Source organism: Acomys minous, assembly GCF_964271855.1.
Source record: "Acomys minous genome assembly, chromosome: 12".
NCBI lineage: Eukaryota > Metazoa > Chordata > Mammalia > Rodentia > Muridae > Acomys > Acomys minous.
In genome coordinates this window covers 76,138,741-76,157,950 of record NC_140493.1, presented here as the reverse complement: position 1 = coordinate 76,157,950, position 19,210 = coordinate 76,138,741, and the positions used below count along the sequence as shown (strand labels likewise).

At 43.2% G+C, this 19,210-nt stretch overlaps 1 protein-coding gene across 5 annotated transcripts in view; it reads right to left on the bottom strand.

The window, feature by feature from the left end:
- The window catches only part of AP2B1 (adaptor related protein complex 2 subunit beta 1), a 120,306-nt gene that overhangs the window by 29,825 nt on the left and 71,271 nt on the right, over positions 1-19,210 (bottom strand). For 4 of the 5 annotated variants that reach the window (XM_084748727.1, XM_084748725.1, XM_084748724.1 and 1 more), the window contains exons 15-18: positions 16,578-16,619; positions 15,628-15,774; positions 12,723-12,868; positions 12,022-12,151 (exon numbers count right to left, since the gene is read on the bottom strand). In XM_084748727.1, the coding sequence (XP_084604853.1) occupies positions 12,022-12,151; positions 12,723-12,868; positions 15,628-15,774; positions 16,578-16,619 (465 nt within the window). The remainder of the gene's footprint in view (positions 1-12,021; positions 12,152-12,722; positions 12,869-15,627; positions 15,775-16,577; positions 16,620-19,210) is intronic. The other variant, XM_084748728.1, reaches the window with a different exon arrangement.

The window sequence follows — 19,210 nt, the reverse complement described above, 5'->3', positions numbered from 1 at the left end:
ATAAGAACGCCACTGGCTGCAAGTTAATGGAAATCACTAGCGTCACAGCTGTGCCTGTGATCTACCTGGTGTGTAATCCAACGTAATGTGGAAAAAAGGAAGACACATGGCTGTTGAGATGCTGGATGGAAGGACAGGTCACTGAGCGCAGATGCTATCTATCTCTAGGTCGTCCATATGGAAGTAAGTCATATATAGATGGGCAGAAGCTGTCAGTGAAAGCAAAGGATTCTGGGTAGTTACCCTCTAATTCTTTGAATGGTTCCTGGGCACCAAGGCTGCTACTAAACCAACGACCACCATTCATTCATACACCTTTCCAAAATGTTCCAAAACTTTTCTTAGTTTCCAAACTATATTAGTTTCTAGTGATATTCACCAGCAAACCCTACTTCTAACTGGATTTTCTTCTTAAAATAGTAAGACTGACAACTAACTTTATCAACACTTTCCCTTAAATCAGGCTTTCCTTAAATGGAACAAGAGAGGCAACGAAGCCAGGTATTATGGTGTACACCTGCAATCCTAGCTTCTCAGGACACTCAGGCAGAACTGTGAGCTCAAGGCCAGACTGGGCAACGTATTCTGTGAAATCCACAGTTGGTACCTACAGATATGCTAAGGAAGACATTTTATTTCAAATAACTACCTTTCTTATAAAAATTTACAAGACAGAGCAGAACAGTTTAGGATAACAAACACTGACAGTATTCCTGCAGATACTCAAACCCCAAGTGTGAATTCTACCAAAAAAACAGACAGGCTTTGAAACAGAAAAGAATAAAAGCTACCCCTCCCTCTGTAAGATTGTATACTCTCGCTGATGGAGCAGATGGTCTTGTGCATATCAGACCAGAGCTCTGCCCCTGAGATACAGCCTAAGCCCCAAGACTGTACAGTCTTTACACATGCATCTTCATAGTGCTTTCCTAAGCATCTCCTTAGTACCGCTACATGCATGTGCATGTTTTGTCTTCTTTTTCTTTTGTTTTAGGTAGTGGGAATTTAACCCCAGGCCTCAAACATGATAAGGAGTTACACCAGGAGGCTATAGCCCACATCTTCAAGTTTTATTCCAACATGTAATGAATTTCGTATTATGAAGCCTGCATAACCGATCCATTTGAAAAGTAACCAAAAAGATCTTACCTTATAAAAACATAATGGTAGAGCAAAACGTAAGAGAACAGTACAAGTAAACGGGCGATGGTGCCACATGCCTTTAATCCCAGCACTCAGGAGGCAGAGGCAGGTGGATCGCTGAGTTCGAGGCCAGCCTGGTCTACAAAGCAAGCCCAGGACAGCCAAGGCTACACAGAGAGACCCTGTCTCGAAAAATAAAACCAAACCAAGAGGGAGGTCGTGGGGGGAGGGAGAACAGTACAAGTAAATACAAATGTGAATGCGAGTCTGACTCTAAAATAGACATCAGTCCAGCAGCTCAGGTCAATTCCAGAGTTCTCATGAACTTGAACGTACTATGTACACTAAAGCTTTGTGTAAAGAGTTTTTAAGACAATGAGGACAGAGGGACTAGAAAGAGGTTAGCTGTTTTCTAAGACAGGGTTTCTCTGGGTAGCCTTGGCTATCCGGGAACTCACTTTGTAGACCAGGCTGGCCTTGAATTCACAGTGATCCACCTGCCTCTGCCTCCTGAGTGCTAGGATTAAAGACGTGCACCACCATGGCCAGCTGGGTTAGCTGTTTTGTACTGAAAATTCAAAGTTCTCTACATGCATAAAGACCATATAGTTAAAGCTATTTCCAACCATGCAACAAACTAAAAGATTAAATTGAGTTTCATTTTCTATCATTCACTCATAATTATGATAGATGGGATGATTTTAATAAACAAATGTCTATAGGTTACTTTTTACTACTAATACATATATATTTTTTTATTTACTTTTTTTAAAAACTCCTTATCCTTTGCTCGAGGTCTTAGCACAGGCCTTTCCCCCCTGAAGAACGGCACTCATGGGGCCCTTCCAGATGGCATGAGCTTGGGTGTCCTGAGAACTGAGCTGTGTTCAGCAACAACTGTCTTCTGACACTGCCAGCAGATTTCTAATCTAGCAGAGCGCCTGGGCTCATGAGAATATAGCATTATTTGCTATGGCTCACAAGCAGGCATTCAGGTGGGGCAGCTGCTGCTAACAGGTGTGCTGCTTGGTTTCTGACAATTGGACAGAAATCTAGATGTAACTGGGAAGACAGAACCACAATTAAGAACATGACTCTGTAGGACAGGGTAGGCAGTGGGGCATTTATTTTCTTAATTAGTGATTAAAGTGGGAGAACCCAGCTCACTGAGGGTTGTGCCACCCCTGGGCAGGCGGTCCTGGCATATGTAAGAAATCAGGCTAATAGGTCAGAGGTGGTGGTGCACACCTTTAACCCCAGCACTCGGGACGCAGAGTGCAAAAGGAGCTCTATGAACTTAAGGCTGCTTGGTCTTCTAGGGAGTTCCAAGATAGCCAGAGCTATATGGTCAGTCTCTGTCTTGGGAGGGGGGGGCGTGGGGAGGAAAGCAGGCTAAGCATGTCATGAAGGAACAAGCCAGTAAGCCGCCTTCCTCCATGGCTTCTGTTCTAGGTCTCACTTCCGGGTTCTGCCTTGACATCCTCAATGACACACTGTGGAACTGTGAGCTGAAATAACCCTTCCCTGTACTACTTAGTTTTATGTCAACTCAACACAGCTAGAGTCATTTTAGAAAAAGGAAACTCAGTTGAGAAAACGCTTCCACCAGACTGGCTTATGGGCAAGCAAGCCTGTGCTGCATTTTCTTGATTGCCAGCTGATATGGAAAGTCCTAGCTCACCACGGGTGGTGCCACCTCTATGCTGGTGGTCCGGGGTTGCTAAGAAAGCAGGCTAAGCAAGCCCTGAGGAACAAGCCAGTCAGCACCACTCCTCTATGGCTCTCCACCAGCTCTAGTGATGGACTGTGCTGTGGAATTGTAGGCTGAAATAAACCCTTATCTCCTCAAGTTGCTTTATAACAATAGAAACTCTAACTTCAGACATGTTCTTAGGACAATCTAGTAGTGAGGTACTGGCTAGAGAAAACAAAAGGGACTGCTCGGGAGAATCCTGTTTATCATCTGAGGGAAGTGAGTGTAGATGCTAGGAATCAACCCCCGAGTCTCAAGTACACCAGGAAGGCATTCTAGCACTGAATTCAATCTTCAACCTGAATCTCAGTTATCTTATCAAAAAAGGTAAGTGTCATCAAGTGCAGTCTAGTAAAAAAGAAATATTAAGATTCAAGATAACAGATTTCTTTGTTGAACCCAAAGAACAAGGTACCGTCCTGATGTGATGGGGAAAATGTATTAAAATAGCCACAGAAATTATTTATTTTTGGTTAGCAAAGTATCTTTTAATTTTTCATAATTAAGACCCTATTTCCTTACATGATTCTTCTGGGACATTTTAGGACTGTTTAAGTGTTTATGGCATTGGATCTGTTTATCTGACTGGCACGTATGTACAAATGTACTATGCCTGTGCTAACCATCCCCACAGACCCAGTATACAGAACAAGCAGCACCCATAAAGGCTACATGGAGTCCCCAACTGTGGATCCTGAAAAGGCAAAGAGGCTTTAACCCTGAACGTGTTTGTACTGTGTATCAGTCAAGCAAAGTCTGCCAATGCCAGGCAGACCTGCTTCATCCCCGGGGAGCTGCTGCAAAGGTCTTCTGCTTGGAAGCACTCTCCAGTTTTTCTGGTACAAGAGCTGCAGCTGCAGACTTTCTGGGTGCGAATGGACATATGCGAGACAAGAAATACCAGGGACAGGCACCATCTGTGACTGATTGTCTCACAAGCTAGGACTACAAAGTAGGAGTGACAAGAGACAGAATTTCCTTAGGGCAATACAGTAAACAAAAAACCCCTTCTGGCTGATAAAGGTCTTAAGGACAAGGATTAGATGTGGCGTTGTTCTTTGTAGCTGGTGTCTTCAACACTTTCTTCCCTCATCACAAGTAATGAATACAGCCTTATTTTAGAACAAATACACAAAGAAAAAGAATCAAGAGACACACACCTATTTCTTTCCCCCATCAACACGTCAGTCTTTTATGCACAGTTTACTTAGGATTAAGAGATAACAGATAAAAAGATAAGAAACAGAAAGGACGACTCTTTAGCCACAGATTCATCTGGAAGGTGAGTCTATATAAAAGGAAAAACAAACTTTAAAAAAAAATATTACAATTCCTTATTTGTCTTCACATGTATGTGAATATTTACACAAGTGTCCACACTGTGTGTATGGATATCAGAGGACACTCACAGGAGTTTGTTCTCTCTCTCCATCACGTGGGTTCCAGGGCTCCAACTTAGGTTTGTCTTAAGGCTTCAAGTACCTTTACTGGCTGAACCATCTTGCTGGCTCAAAAACAAATTTTAAGAAGGTGTTGCTCATCTTCGAAGCAAAGACAGAAACAGAAATCACATTTAAGGCTGAGGATATGGCTGAGTGGAAAGAGTGCCTGCCTTACGTTCACCAAACCCTGGGTCCAATTCTCAGCACTACAAACAGGAAGTGGTAGCCTAAGCCTGAAAACTCAGATGTTCAAGGTCATCTTCAGCTACACAGTAGAAGCCAGCCTGAACAAAACATTTACAACCAGAAACCCATAAAGGAAGGAGAACATAAGAACAAAAATGCTTAACAGAGAACACACAGATTGGCAAAAATACCATAGGATTCTTAAATACTTAGGAGGACTTGCAGCACTCAGGGCTTGCATAGTGGTGTGCTATGGCCATCTTGGCACACGCCTTTAATCCCAGCACTCGGGAGGCAGAGGCAGGTACACCTCTGAGTTCAAGGCCAGCCTGGCCTACAGAGTGAGTTCCAGGACAGCCAGGACTACACAGAGAAACTCTGTCTCAAAACAAAAACAAACAAAGGGTTAAGATGCCATCATAGGCCTAGGTTCCCATTTCTTTTCCATACTGGTAGACAGTAGGCCCTAGCCTCTGTGTAAAACAGAAGATGAATTCCTTCAGAGAGACAGAACAGTTGAGGGCTGGTAGGTTTAGTGACCTTACACAGACTGAATGCTCAGACTCACTTTAAATTTAACCTCGCCCAAGTTCCCAGCTTCCAAATGGCTGGCCGAGCCTTCGTAGTACACTCCTTTTAACAAGGAGTCAGGTAGTTCATGAAAAAGGATATGGTTAAAAAAAAAATTCCATAGAAATTGTCTGATTTTCAGAACAGAAAAACATAACCAAGCTCTCCCTGCACCAACAGCCTCAACGGCCTGAGATGTGATTTCAACGGTTTGCTAAGAGTTCTAGGAGAGAAGAGACATGACAGGGCAGGGGAAGACAGTAAAGACTAAGAATAGAACTTGTCCACACTTGAGAAACATATCAACTCACAGACTCCAGAAGCTCCACGCGCTCCAAGTCAGGTAAGTACAGGACAAAAGACGGAAGGGACGGGAGGCTCCAGAGAAGCCTTCCGTGCTACCCAACCCAGTGTAGAGGAACTGAAATGTTTGCATAATTTTAATTGATTTTAGTTTCTATAACCACGTGGAGGCTAACAGCTAGTATATTAAACAGTACAACTAAAGAGGGTTGGGGCTGTAGCTCCGTCATGCAGCACTGCCTTAGCCTGCCACCAGTCCTCAGTTTGACCACCTCAAACACAGCAAACAACATGGCAAAGAGGCCTAAGGACACGGCAATGACCCTTTACAGTATGTGCATTTTAGCAATTTAAACAACAGCACTAAACAAGGGGCCGTGGGTGTAGGTAGAATGGCTACCAAGTGTGCTCAAGGCTCTGGGTGTGACCGAGGACCAGAGAAACAAACTGTCAGGCTACTAAGACAAATTAGAAAAGCGAGTATTAATAGGTACTTGGCTGCAAGACAGTCTTGGTAGTATTTTTAAGACATGAGGGTAATTGTTGCAGTTCGCTGTGTGCACAGATACTGGTGTTGCGTGCCCTCCTTAATCACGGTCATTTGTAGTTTGATATGAAATATTCCCAGCTGCTGGGTCAGTTGGGAAAAGTTGTGGAACCTTTAGGAGAGGGGGCCTTGCAGGAAGAAGTGGCTGACTAGGGGTGAACCTTGAAGCTGTACCTAGTGTCCTTCCTCACTGCCTGCTCTTCCCAGCCGGCTGTCCTATCTTTCCTGCCATGACGTCAGCTCCCTCAGGAACTGTAAGCCAAAGAGAGACTCTTCCTTGTAAGTTGCTCTTGTCAGTGTATTTTGTCACAGCAACAAGAAAGGAACTATGTTTTCCAACTTTTCTTTTGAGACAGGGTCTCACGACACAGTCTAGGCTGCCGTGGAATTATCTATGTAAACGAGGCTGGCCTTGACCTCCACCTGCTTCTCCTTCCCAAGTGCTGGGACTAAAGGCTCTTATCACTACGCCTGGCTCCAACTTATTTTTTAAGACAAATCTCTCACTGACTGGCTACACTGGCTTGCCAGCATGCCGCTGGAGCCTCCTGTGTCCACTGTCGCTGGAGTTACAGGCACGTGCTGCCATGCCCAGGTCCTCATGCTCGGACAGCCAGCATGTCACCCAGTGAGCCACCCTCCCGATCCTATTACTCTCTTGTGGCTCTTTCTAAGAAAAGAATCTTTTGTTTTGGAAATATATGACAAACTGCTCAGAGAGGAAGTGAACCTGGTGTTTGGGATTTGCTTTAGAATAATGGAGCAGGCCGGGGTGGGGGTGGGGGTGGGGTAGGCTGGGGAGTCTAAGAGCTCTCATTGATGAAATATAGGGCACAGAAGGGTGAAGGACTGTAAGAGCTTCAGAGTAGGGAGAAAATGATTCCTAACCCAGGATCTATACAAATGTGTGAAGTGTAAAGACAAGAAAGGAGAAGTATAAAAAAAACACAGGTGAAAATATAGGTTAAGAGCACTGGCTGGAGGTCCTGGGTTCAGTTCCCAGCACCATAAAGTGATTCCTAATTGTCTGAAACTTCAGTATATCCACACCCATCTTCTGGCCTGCGTAAGCATGACACATGCACGGTACACAGATATGCATGCAGGCAAAACATCCAGACATATTAAAAAAGATGATGTCTCCTAAAATTTATTTCCCTAGTCTCAGGAAGGTGCTGGAATTTGAACACATACCAAAATGAAAGAAAAAATACAAGAAAAGAAAACTCAACTAGGGAGAACATGTGTAGGAGAGGAGGGCGGTGCTGCAGGATGTCAGGGTGACAGCTAGGTAGTCTGCAGTGGAGTAGGTTAAAACTTCAGAAAAGACGTCAAGAAAGGAGAACTGACAGGCTATTTTGGAGAATATAAATGCAATAAAACTTTGGGCTGAATTGTGCTTAAGAACATTAAATTAACTATTTATTTACAACATGTTTTATGGAGAAAAATCCTACATTATATGGCTCAGCATGACTATACATTATAGTAACAATTGCTGACTAGGAACATTTGAAGGCAACTTTACCAGGAAAGTGGAGGCGTGGAAGCAAACACAGAGATAATGACCACAAGGGAGGGAGGGGCATCAAAAACACAGACTTTCCAATAAAGCAGCTTCACTTAGAGGCAAACAGCAAAAGAACTGACTAGAAGAGGCAAATGAGGCTGCTTTTGTGGAGGAGGAGAACGGGGGCTCATGTTGTAGAGAGAAGGCTGGGGTCTGAGTCTTTCCTGTACAGTTAGTTTCTTGCTGTTCTTAAGAGACAGATTCTAACACTTTGCCCAAGCTAATCTGAAGCTCATGCACAGCCCAGGCTAGTCTTACAGTGGCTGCAATCCTCTTGCCTAAGCCTCACCAGTGCTGGGTTACAGACTCCATGCCCAACCCCAGGTGATTCTGTAAGCTGTACTTATATAACCCTGGTAAAAAGTACCCTGGCAGAATGCGCTATCAATATTCTCAGCTACAGCACAGTGGAAAAGTTCACAGCCATGGGAACTCCTGGGCATGTCATAACTCCATTGTCTCTGCAGGCTCTGACTTGAAGAAGCTGTTACTTGCCGGTGGAGTATATAGAGAAAATGTTTCTAAGCAACTAATACATGTGAAATAAAAAGCTATTGACAATGGAGTCAATTAAACACATTTAGAGAAAATTTATTTGGACTCTTGTTAAGGCTTTTGTTTTATTTAAATGGAATAATTTTTTCCTTTTTTAGGAATATTATTATCTGATATAAATAAACTCAAAAGAATTCCACAGTGGGGCAAATTTTACTCTGTATGCTATTTATGAGCTGGACTTTTAACCTGGGGTGTGTGTGTGTGTGTGTGTGTGTGTGTGTGTGTGTGTGTGTGTGTGTGTGTGTGTGTGTGTGTGTGTATGTGTGTTTGTATGTGTGTGTGTGTGTGTGCGTATCAAACCCTAAATCCTGATACATGGCAGACAAGCTCTGCCACTGAGCACACAGCCTCACAAAAGCTCTTCTGATCGGTACTGGAATGGCAGTAAATCACTGTAGGGTCAAATCTCTGCTAGGGATTTCATTCCTGTATCCGGGGCATAATCTGCTTGGTATTTTAAGAGGTAACTAGGGCTGGGGAGAGAGCTCAGTCAGTAAAGTGCTTGCTGTGTAAGCATGGGGGCCAGAGCCCATTAAAACAAAAACAAGAATGGGGGGGAACGCTTTTAATACAAGCAGTGGGGTGTCAAGCAGAGCCCTAGGGCTACTGGTCACCTAGCTTAGCCTGCTTGGTGAACTCCAGGCCAAAGAGAGACTGTGTCTCTAAACCAAGGAGGGCTCCTGAGGAATGACACCAAGGGCTGACCTGTGATCCTCACACACACACAGGAACAGCAGGCTGATGGGTAAAGTGCCTGTGTGTGAGTATCTGAGTCTGATCCTTAGCAGTCACAGAAAAAAGCCAGTTATGGAGAAATGTGTCTGTAACCCCAGCACTTTGAAGCAACGAAGGGAGACACCTGGAGCTCCTCAGCCAACCAGACCAGCGGAATCAACAAATGCTGGGTGAGATCCTGTCTCAAAAGATAAGGTGGATGGATGCCAAGCATTGGCCTTTATGTCCACATGCACACAAGTATGCACATATGCACAAACACACATGAAGAAATGCTATCTTTTTAACTTACAGTATTTCATACTATAACAATTTTTTAAAAAGATTCATTTATTTAAGTATACAGTATTTCACCTTCATGTACGCCTGCATGACAGAAGAGGGAGCCAGATCTCAGTGTAGATGCTTATGAGCCACCATGTGGTTGCTGGGAATTGAACTCAGGACCTCTGGAAGAGCAGGCAGTGCTCTTAGCCTCTGAGCCATCTCCCCAGCCCCTACACTATAACAACTTTAATGAAAAGCTTTAGTGATAGCATCGTATTTGGTTTAAGCTCTTGGTCTAATCTCACTAGGTTAAGTGTCCACTCTTCTTGTTCACACCGGGACAAGAGCAGAATGGAAGCTTAACTCTGCAGGCCTCCCTCGCCTCAGCCTCTTACATGCTTCCTTCTCCCAGCAGACAGTAAGTCAGTGTTCAGAGGGGTGACAGCTTTCCTCCACTGAGAAGTGCCATCTCTCCAGCCCCTAGAGACTGCTTTCTACAACAGCAGGTGTGTGAAAAGTAAGTTAGTCCCAATATTGAATGGGAACCATCATGGGAGGGATTTCGATTAGGGCCCACCTTCTTTAGGAGGGTTCCTGTGTGGGAGTCAGTCAATTAGAAGTGCAAGCAGCAAGTGAGCTAACATTCCTTTGTTTTCTATTAAGGCTTGGGAACTTGTCCTAGTTTCCATGACCCAGATATCCTTCCTACTTCTGAAGGAAAGCATTCATGCGTGCGTGCTGGCTGCTCTAGTCATTATGCTTGGGGCTGGATGAGCCAATGGGAGGCTAGCCCCTGAGAGAAGAGAACAGATGCATATCTGGGTTAGTTACTTGAAGACTGTAGCTGGGAACACTCCTGAACACAGTACTTTCCTCATAGCAACAGCCAGTTCTATCTACAGAATCACCTTAGTTTTTCTTCTTCTAGTCTCAGCCAAGTTATATTCTGACTCACTTGTCTACTCTAAAAAATTCTTACTCGGTGCTAAGAAAAGCAGCAATTAGCCACTGTGGCAAGGTAGTCCGTGAACTTGTGGTGGCATTTAAAGTACTGGAGAATGTTTAGTTCTAAGTTCAACATAGTACCTTGTTGTTTTATCATCAGTAGTCATGTCTCACATTGGTATTTCTAGGACCCCAAGCAATATGACCCATCTGTCTGGACTGGAAAGGGCATGGTTAGTATTTTTCTTTCACCATGTTAAATGTATTTCACAGTCTCATTCAAATTAGTCTATCATTTCAATTTCTAGGCAGGGAGTAACAGTCCTCTGCTAAGTCTTAGCTCATCTTCTTTATTTAAAAAAAAAAAAGGATTTATTTATGTACATTAAAACTCTATTGTGGGGCTGGAGAGATGGCTCAGTGGTTAAGAGCATTGACTGCTCTTCCAGAGGTCCTGAGTTCAATTCCCAGCAACCACATGGTGGCTCACAACCATCTGTAATGAGATCTGGTGCCTTCTTCTGGCTTGCAGGGGTACAAGCAGGCAGAACAGTGCATACATAATAAATAAACAAATCTTAAAAAAAAAAAAAACCTATTGCATGTATGCCTGCATAACAGAAGAGCGCATCAGATAGAAGAGGGCATCAGATTCCTTTATGGTGGGTGTGAACCACCATGTGATTGCTGGGAATTGAACTCAGGACCTTTGGATGAGCAGCCAGTGCTCTTAACTGCAGAGCCATCTCTCCAGTCCTCTTCCTTTTCTTATTTTCATGCTTTGATCAAATGGGAGCTCATTATCAACATATTTTCTTTTCAGTTGGAGTCTTTTTTAAAAATAAGATTGTATTACTTTTACCTTACGTGCATAAGTATCTGCGTATATGCATGTATGTGTAACATATGTGTGCAGTGCCTAGAGAAGCCAGAAGAGGGTGCTGGATGCCCTGGAACTGGAGTTACAGACAGCTGTGAGCCGCCACGCAGGTGCTGGGAACTGACCCCAGGTCCTCTGTTAAAGCACCTGCAGTTTCTTCAGCTGCAAGTCTTAAGCAAGGCATGGCAGTACACGCCGAGAATCCTACACACAGAGGAGGTACAGCTTGGAGGATAAGAAGTTCAGTTACTCTCAATTACATGGGGAGATGCCGAGTTAGTTAAATGAGACCATCTCAATAAACAAACAAGCCTTAGAAGGTTAACTGAATAAGTAACTGCAGAGCTTGTTTTTGTTTTGTTTTCTGTTAAAACAAAATAAAAACTCATCATAGTTATTTCAAACTATTTTGCTACCAACTTTACCACAAGAAAAGAAGTTTTTCGTAGAGGTTTCGTGTATTGGGAAGGCGAATGGATCCTTAACATGCTTAGTTGAGATGGGGGAATGGCCTAACGGGAAGTGCTGAGGTCACTAGGAACGTTAGACCTTCCAAGGCATTACAGTAGTTCTTGTGAAAGCCTGTCTAGGTTTTGAAAGAATACCGGTGTTTTTTTGTTTTTTGGTGGTTTTTTTTTTTTTTTTTTTTTTTTTTGGTTTTTCAAGACAAATTTCTCTCTGTTTAGCCTTGGCTATCCTAGAACTCTATATACTAAGCTAGCCTCAAACTCACAGAGATCTGCCTGCCTTAGCCTCCTGAGTCCTGGGATTAAAGGCAGCAGCCACCACCACCTGGCTGGAAGAGTAAGTTTTTATTTAAGGGGGGAAAAAAAAGTCACTGCCTCTGCCTCTCCTTGGTTCCCAATGTTGCCACTGTGACAGTTCTCTTGTCACATGTCATCTACCACAATTCTACATATGACACAAGGAAGGCAAGTGCCCTCACCAGGGTGATAAGTGTTGGCACCATGCGCACACACTCCAAACTGTAAGCCAACATGCCTCTCTACATGGGTGCTGTGTTACAGCAATGGAAACAAGCTACTACACATGGACCACTCTACCGATAAGGAAAGTAAGCAGTATAGTAGCAAACGCTCTCCAAGTGAAGTACACTCTGACCTGTAAGTTATTCAGAGGCTCCATCTTCATGACTGGGCCCAAGGTGTTGAGAGGCAGAGACACATCAATGCTCTGGTTTGGCATCAGTGGAGTATGTATGGCCAAGGGAGTGCTTGGGATGACACCGAAGCTAGAGACAGGGAAGAACACCCAGATGTTAGTCAAGAGGCAGGATCCACACAGTCCAAGTGTCCATGGATCTTATCACAGTGAAAGAACTGTCAAGACAACTAAATGGAAGGACTAGCAGCAAGTGGTGTGCTCAGCTGGCCTGCTCCAACACTGGCTATATGCCGTAACTTCTGACTGACACTAAGCCAGGTGAGGTGGCGCAGGCCTTTAATCCCAGCACTCACAAGGCAGAGGCAGGCAGATCTCTGAGTTTGAAGCCAACCAGGGAGAAATCCTGTCTTTAAAACACTAAACAAGAACATTAACAAAAAACATTGGGCTTTTCTCTCTCCTCTCCCCACTGCCCACTCTGTGTGTGTGTGTGCGTGTGCGTGTGTGTTTTGCTGGAAATCTAGCCCAGGACTTTAGGAGACTTCATGTTCTCCAGAGCTGAAGCTCACGCTTGAACAAAGCTTACTCTATATTCAGGACTTGCCAGCTGAGCTTTTACTCCTGCTGAATGGAGCATTCATTTATTCAGAACAGGCCATGTGACTGCTCAGCACCAAACCCAGGATGTTGCTTCTTACCTGTTCTTGTTGAACTGGATGGCAAAGTCTGTCATGTGCTGCAGAGCTTTGTTGGTGAAGTTCATTTCCATGTAGATGTGCCCTTGGCGGTGAGTGAACGTCCCTGAGATCTCCAAGCCTTTAGCCTTTACTGCAGGTAGCCAGACCTGATGAAACACAGCACAAGGCCCAGGATGGATTTACCTTGGTGCTACTCTTTCCCAACATATAATGGGAAATTCAACTCCTCAGGAAATTATGGTGATTTTTATACAACAAATCCTAAGTCTGTGTGAAAGACTCTGAATAAAGCAGTATTTTTTGAATTTTGAGATCATGCTCAATTATTTAAGAGCAATTTAAAATAAAAGTCTATGCACAACTGGCTTTTTTTCCCTATCTTCTGTTCAACTTGGTCATTTTACATTTTAAGTACTGCTATCAAATACTTATACAAGTAAGCATTCTGATGAGTACCATATATCTATTTGGCCCAAAAAAATGATTTAAAGAGGTCAAATCTACTAATGAAAAAATAACGTGTGTAATCTTTCAAGACATTTCCAACATACCAGCCCCCTATGAAGTGCAAGGACCATATATTTATATTTAAATCTATTACATTTCTGACAAATAGTAAAACACCTCAAATGTTATTTAAATAATCTGAATGATTTTTCTATATATAATTAATTATATATCCATGGCCTCAGAATATCATAGGATATTCCTGATTCATAATACTTAAGGGAAAAACAAAAATCAAGCTTATGAGCTGTTATGACCCCTAGCTAAAGAGTTTATGGGTAGTGAATAATAATAATTTAACCCAGCCACACTGAAAAGAAAAAAAAATAAAAACAAAAACAAAACTCAAGATGTTGTTTTTCATTTATGAGGGTCAAACAAAACAAACGAAACAAACAAAAAAACCAAAATACCCAGCAATACCTGGCGTGAGGTAGAATTTGGGAGACTTGGTACTCTTTGTGGTTTATTGGAACAATCTGACACCAGCTTTTCAGAGGACAGCTTGGTAATGTCTGCTTTAAGATGTGAAACAATGACGCAATTCCAATGGTGCTCTACAGACATCCTTACAAAACACACCAGGACATACAAAGATGTCCTCTGCAGCATCACAACAAAGGATGAGGGAAGCACCAAGCAATAACATAAATACTATATCAACAGGAGAATAATTGACAAACTATGATTTATCAATCTAGTGACAACAGCCATTCAAGAGAATGTGATAATGATAGCATTTTCAAAGGACATGGCAGGTAGCTGTGCGCCCAGTCTTTCCTTCCTGTTTTGAAAGCATACAAAGACAGCTAACAGTAGACAACCAGTGTACACTGCTACAGCAGGATCCCTCATGAAGAGCTAGACGGGGAAAGAAAGAAATGAGATGCTGGTCCTCAGAAAGACAAGCCTACGCTCAGATCGGCTGGCTCATCTGCACCCCTCTCAAGAGCTTAGTAAATGAAATGTCACTCACAGAGCTTTCTATCTTAAAGTCATATCTGAATGACGTCAGAGAAGTCTGCAACGGGCTGGGTCCTAAGACACAGCTAAGTAAGAGCTCTGAAGAGGAGCACTGCAGCTGGACACCGTGGCTGGGGCTGGCAGAACGACACTAATAGGTTGGCACATGTTGTGCCTGTAAAAAGTGGACTCTGGGAGTGAGGGCAGCTGTGTCTCAAACTCCAGCATTTCTATCTTAAGTGTCCCCCAAAACTCCCTGCCCTAAGTCAGCCTGACCTCCTACCTCTCTAACAGGAAAAGAACAGCAACCATCTAAGGGTAGTTTAAACACCGCATCTCTGAGAACAGACAGGAGGTAAACTGTTTCCAACAGAGGTTGCTATTGTCTCTCCCATGGCACAGAAGTACCTGCTTTGGGAACCAGAAGCCAGAAACTCATCCAGAGAAAACCCTCTGCTTGCCTGGAGCTCTCTCAGTCAGGAAGTCCAGTCTCAGGGTTGCGGTCGAGTCTGCTGTTGTAAGCACCTGCTCTCCCAATTGGGCTACTCTGGTTGTCTCTGTCTTTTCTTTTCTTTGGGATCGTATTTGTTTTGGGTTTTGGTTTTTCAAGACAGGGTTTCTCTGTGTAGCCTTCCTTGGCTGTCCTGGACTCACTCTGTAGACAGGCTGGCCTCAAACTCAGATATCCATCTGCCTCTGCCTACCAAGTGCTGGGATTACAGGCATGCGCCACCTCGCCCAGCTTTACTCCAGTTGTTTCTACTGGGTGCTATTAAGTGCCTAACCTGATGATCTTTGCTGTCTGCTGCTCCTATCTGTTCTTTCACTTCTGCCTGCTTCATACTTAATGAGTTCACTCATCTGAAACCGCAAGCATGGCTATCACAGATCACTCTCTGTAGAGAACAGTAGCACACTGCTCTAATTCTAGCACCAAGGAGGCTGGTACAAAAGACCATGAGTTTGAGCATGGGCTACAAAAAAAGGGGTATACTAGACCTATGAAAATCAAAATTGAAAGATTGTGCTCTAGAATCCTTATATAGTCCCAATGAAGAAGGGGAAATGAACAGAAGTTGAGAAAAAAACCAAAAACTGCCACTTTTCTCTACTGTGTCTGTTTCTTGCCAATGTACTATAAAATGATGTGACAGGTTTTTACTAGATGTACTTTAATGCTGACAAATCAGATGTCTCTAAACATGAGGCTCAAGACACTTAATAAATATCAAGTATTTAATAGTTCCAATTTTAAGTCCAAATGTTTAAGGAGGATGTTAACAATGCTCCCTATGGCTGAGCTTGCAGCTCCCTTTTGTCTTCCTCATAGGTAGCCCAGGACAAGAGCAACACCTCTGTGTTAGTGGAAGTAACACTTGTTAGAAGTAATCTAGGTTTTGTCCACTGAGAAAGCGTTGCTCAGCTAACTACTCACCGCCTTAGGAGCCACGTATCCGCCAGGTGCCATGCCTATCCCGGTGGAGAGCTCAAACAGATCGTTCAGACCGCTGCTGACCACAGCAGGAGTAGGTGAAGGAGCGAAGGTTGCGGGCACTGATGACGGGATGAAGGACTGTCCTACCTTTGGGGAGAAAAGGGAAAGAGATGAGAAAGAATAGATGAATTGTCCTTACGATGTTGCTTTAACAGAGTTGCTAAATCAATTAGAAAACACTGGAGTTACAGAATTTGTAAGAATCAAATCAGCATATTATCTCGATTGCTCTTTTTTCACAACTGTTAAACATACACATGCTTTAGAAGCTTCGTCGAGACACAGGTAGGATGCAAGAACACACTGATCCAAGATTTTGTCTTTTTTGTTTCCAATTTTAGCTTCCACGATTCTGTGCAAAAGGCCTACAGGTTCCCTAACAAAAGAAGAGTTTGTGTCTACAGACTGAGGGAGAGGCGTCCAACTTAAACAGTTCCATGTCCACTTGGGTTTGGCCATGCCTAGTTCTTTGGGTGTTAATATCTATCAGGAAGCTCTCCTGAGGGAGATGATATTCACACCCACAGGAACTCAACTGTGAGGAAAGCGTCTCCACCAGTCCAGCAAACTCTCTCAAGTTCTTTCTGGAGACCAGGGCATAAAGGCATTCTGTCGTCAAGATGGGAGGTTCCATTTCCTTCAGCTCTTTAATGTCAGAAGCACACAGATCTCTATAGGCACCATAGCATCACTCCCTAAAGATGTCCCTAGAACACACGTGGTATGTGACCCCAAGCTTTCTAATAACCCTGTACTCTCTACCCTCATAAACTGCTGCTGAGCTTATGGCGTGCAGTGCTGGAGAGCAGCTGCGGCTCTGATAATGTGTATGAAGGAAAGCGTCAAACAGGGCAGAGCTTCCCATGGTGAAAAAAACAGATGGCACTTACTGCCGGACTTCCTCCAATGCCCCCGCCAAGGTCACTGCCAAGCTGAAAGAGAGAAAGGAGAGAGAGGAGAGAGAGGTAGAGTTCATTTAGCTAATACTAGATGCCCACATAGATTCTGTCAATTGCTCTACCAAGTCATTGGAAATACATGCCATTTGACTTGTCTCCCAAAGCCTAAGGGATTCTGGATCGCCAAGAAACATGTCCTAGGGGAACCAAGCAGTGCTAGTGAAAGGGTGTGCGAGTTCAGCAAAAACTTGGAAAATGGAGCTGGTACATCATAAGGATATTTCAGATCCAATTTTTCTACACCAATTCATTGTCACAAATCCGAACAAGATTTAGTGTTTATATACCCTAAGATTTACAAAGAAATTTAAGGCGGGGGAGAAAAATCAAAGGAAGACTAAAAATGCTTCAACCTACAACACCGGCTGGCTGCCTTGCTGAGATGATAAGACCCAAACGAGTATTAAGCTGCAATTTCAAGTTTCAAAAGTTACCGGTGGAACATCAACAGTTTTCAGGTGAATGCACTCCTTGAGGAAAACAGTTGGTACAGAAAGACAGGTGTGCATCGCTCCACGCCTCCCACAGTCAGCACCTCTAAGGAGAGACGCTGTGATTTATTTAGAGCTCACAGTTTAAGGGAGGCAAAGTAGAGAATTAGACTAATTGGTTAGCTGACAGGAAAACAGTTCCACAGGCTCTTAGTCTTCTTTCTTTCCCTGACAGCTCTGTAACACAGCCAGCTCACCCTGAAGGTAGTCTCATCTTCCATGACAAGAACAATGAAGAAAAACTGGAGCTGTTTAGCTGAGCACACAGACACACACACACACACACAAACACACACACACAAATGGTACTATTTACAAAGCTAAAACTTCTTGGTTGGGTGATATTGCAGTCCTGTATTTGTTTCCGCCCTACCTCTCACCGTATCTACAACCTCCTTACTCTAAAAACAGACTAAAAGTCTGTGAGTCCTCCGTTATTTTTTATTTAGTGGTAATAAATTAGAAGTGATAGTAAAAACAAAATTATGCTGCATCTTTATTATTTGGGAATAATTACTTATGAACTAATATATATATGTATATATGTATACATATATGTAAATATATATATTTGCCAAAACCTAAAATTCAATCTATACTCAGAAACAGTGAGCCCTATGACAAAATCCTGTTTCATTTAAGATAGAAAATTAATCCTAGCAAGAGCTTTAGCCAAGCCAGCATTTCTAGGATGTGGTTCTCAAAGATACCTATCCAAATAAAGGTCACTGCAACCGTGGAGTTGGGTAGCTGAAAGTGCCAAAGCCAACCCAAGAAACTGCATACCTCCTGTCCTGATTCTAGAATGATACATATCTGCAGCATGATGTCTGAGAAGTATGGCACTTTTTATTCAGACAAATACAGAACATTCCTGCATGCAAGGCACGAAAAGATGCCAAGCAACGAATAATGAGGGCAGGCATTACAAGCTGGCGGGAGATCAAACAGCATGCAAACGCGTGGAGATAACTAACAGAAGGGAGAATTCTGAAGGAACAGCCTCCCTCGGCCTGGAGGGCAATGATGAAAAGACCATAGGCATGGTAATATGGAATTCAAAACAGAGTGCAAAGGAGAAGGGTCATCTCTCATCACAGAGGCTGAAGACACAGCGTTAAAGTGTGATCAGGAAGGAGTGCGTCAATTAGACAGAACCACAGAGCAGATAGGTGTTTTGTTTTTTAAAGTTGAACAAAAAAGCTTGCAGAGGCAATACATAGCTTGCAAACATCTTTTAATTTTACTCTTAAAACTCTGGTGGTAAAACAAAACACAACAAAAAACTCTGGTGGTTTCTGAGAATAACAAACTTCTAAATAGTACTATTACCTACCTTAGCTATGTGCTTGTAACCATGACGACTTTCAACCTTAGTACAAAATGGAATGAACCATCTGCGTGTGCGCATGGGTTTTAAAAGCGGCTACTGCCAGTCTCATCCTCAGAGACAATGAGTGACTTTTCTAAGGTGTCATCTGGGCATTTTGGAATAATTCCTCTAGTTCATTCTAATGTACATACAGGCAGGGTTGAAAACACCACAGTAGAGAATTATTTGGAGTCAGCCAAGATTCTCCTATTAAAAAATGATTTTAGAGCTGACTTTTATATAAAATATGAGGTCAGAATGTGAGCAGGAGAAACCCTTTCTAAGAAAGGAAAGGAAAGCCAAGTGCAACCCCCCGGAAGGGGCTCTCCAAACCACCCCGTCTGTCCTAATGCTCATGTGGTTTGACTGTCTAACAGGCTTGCCCCTCCATTCCCCAAACAATCCCCTCTCTGGTCAGGTTTGCTACCCAAGCTTGAAAGCTAGAATTTATTTATTTATTTATACAACTCTTTTTTGTTGTTTTGTTTTTCAAGATAGGGTTTCTCTGTGTAGCCTTGGCTGTCCTGGACTCGCTTTGCAGACCAGGCTGGTCTCAAACTCACAGCGAGCCGGCTGCTTCTGCCTCCCAAGTGCTGGGATTAAAGGTGTGCGCCACCACACCCGGCTGAAAACTAGAATTTTTTTTTTTAACTCAAACTAGTTGGCATACGCTTAGAAGGAAAAACATATATATATATATA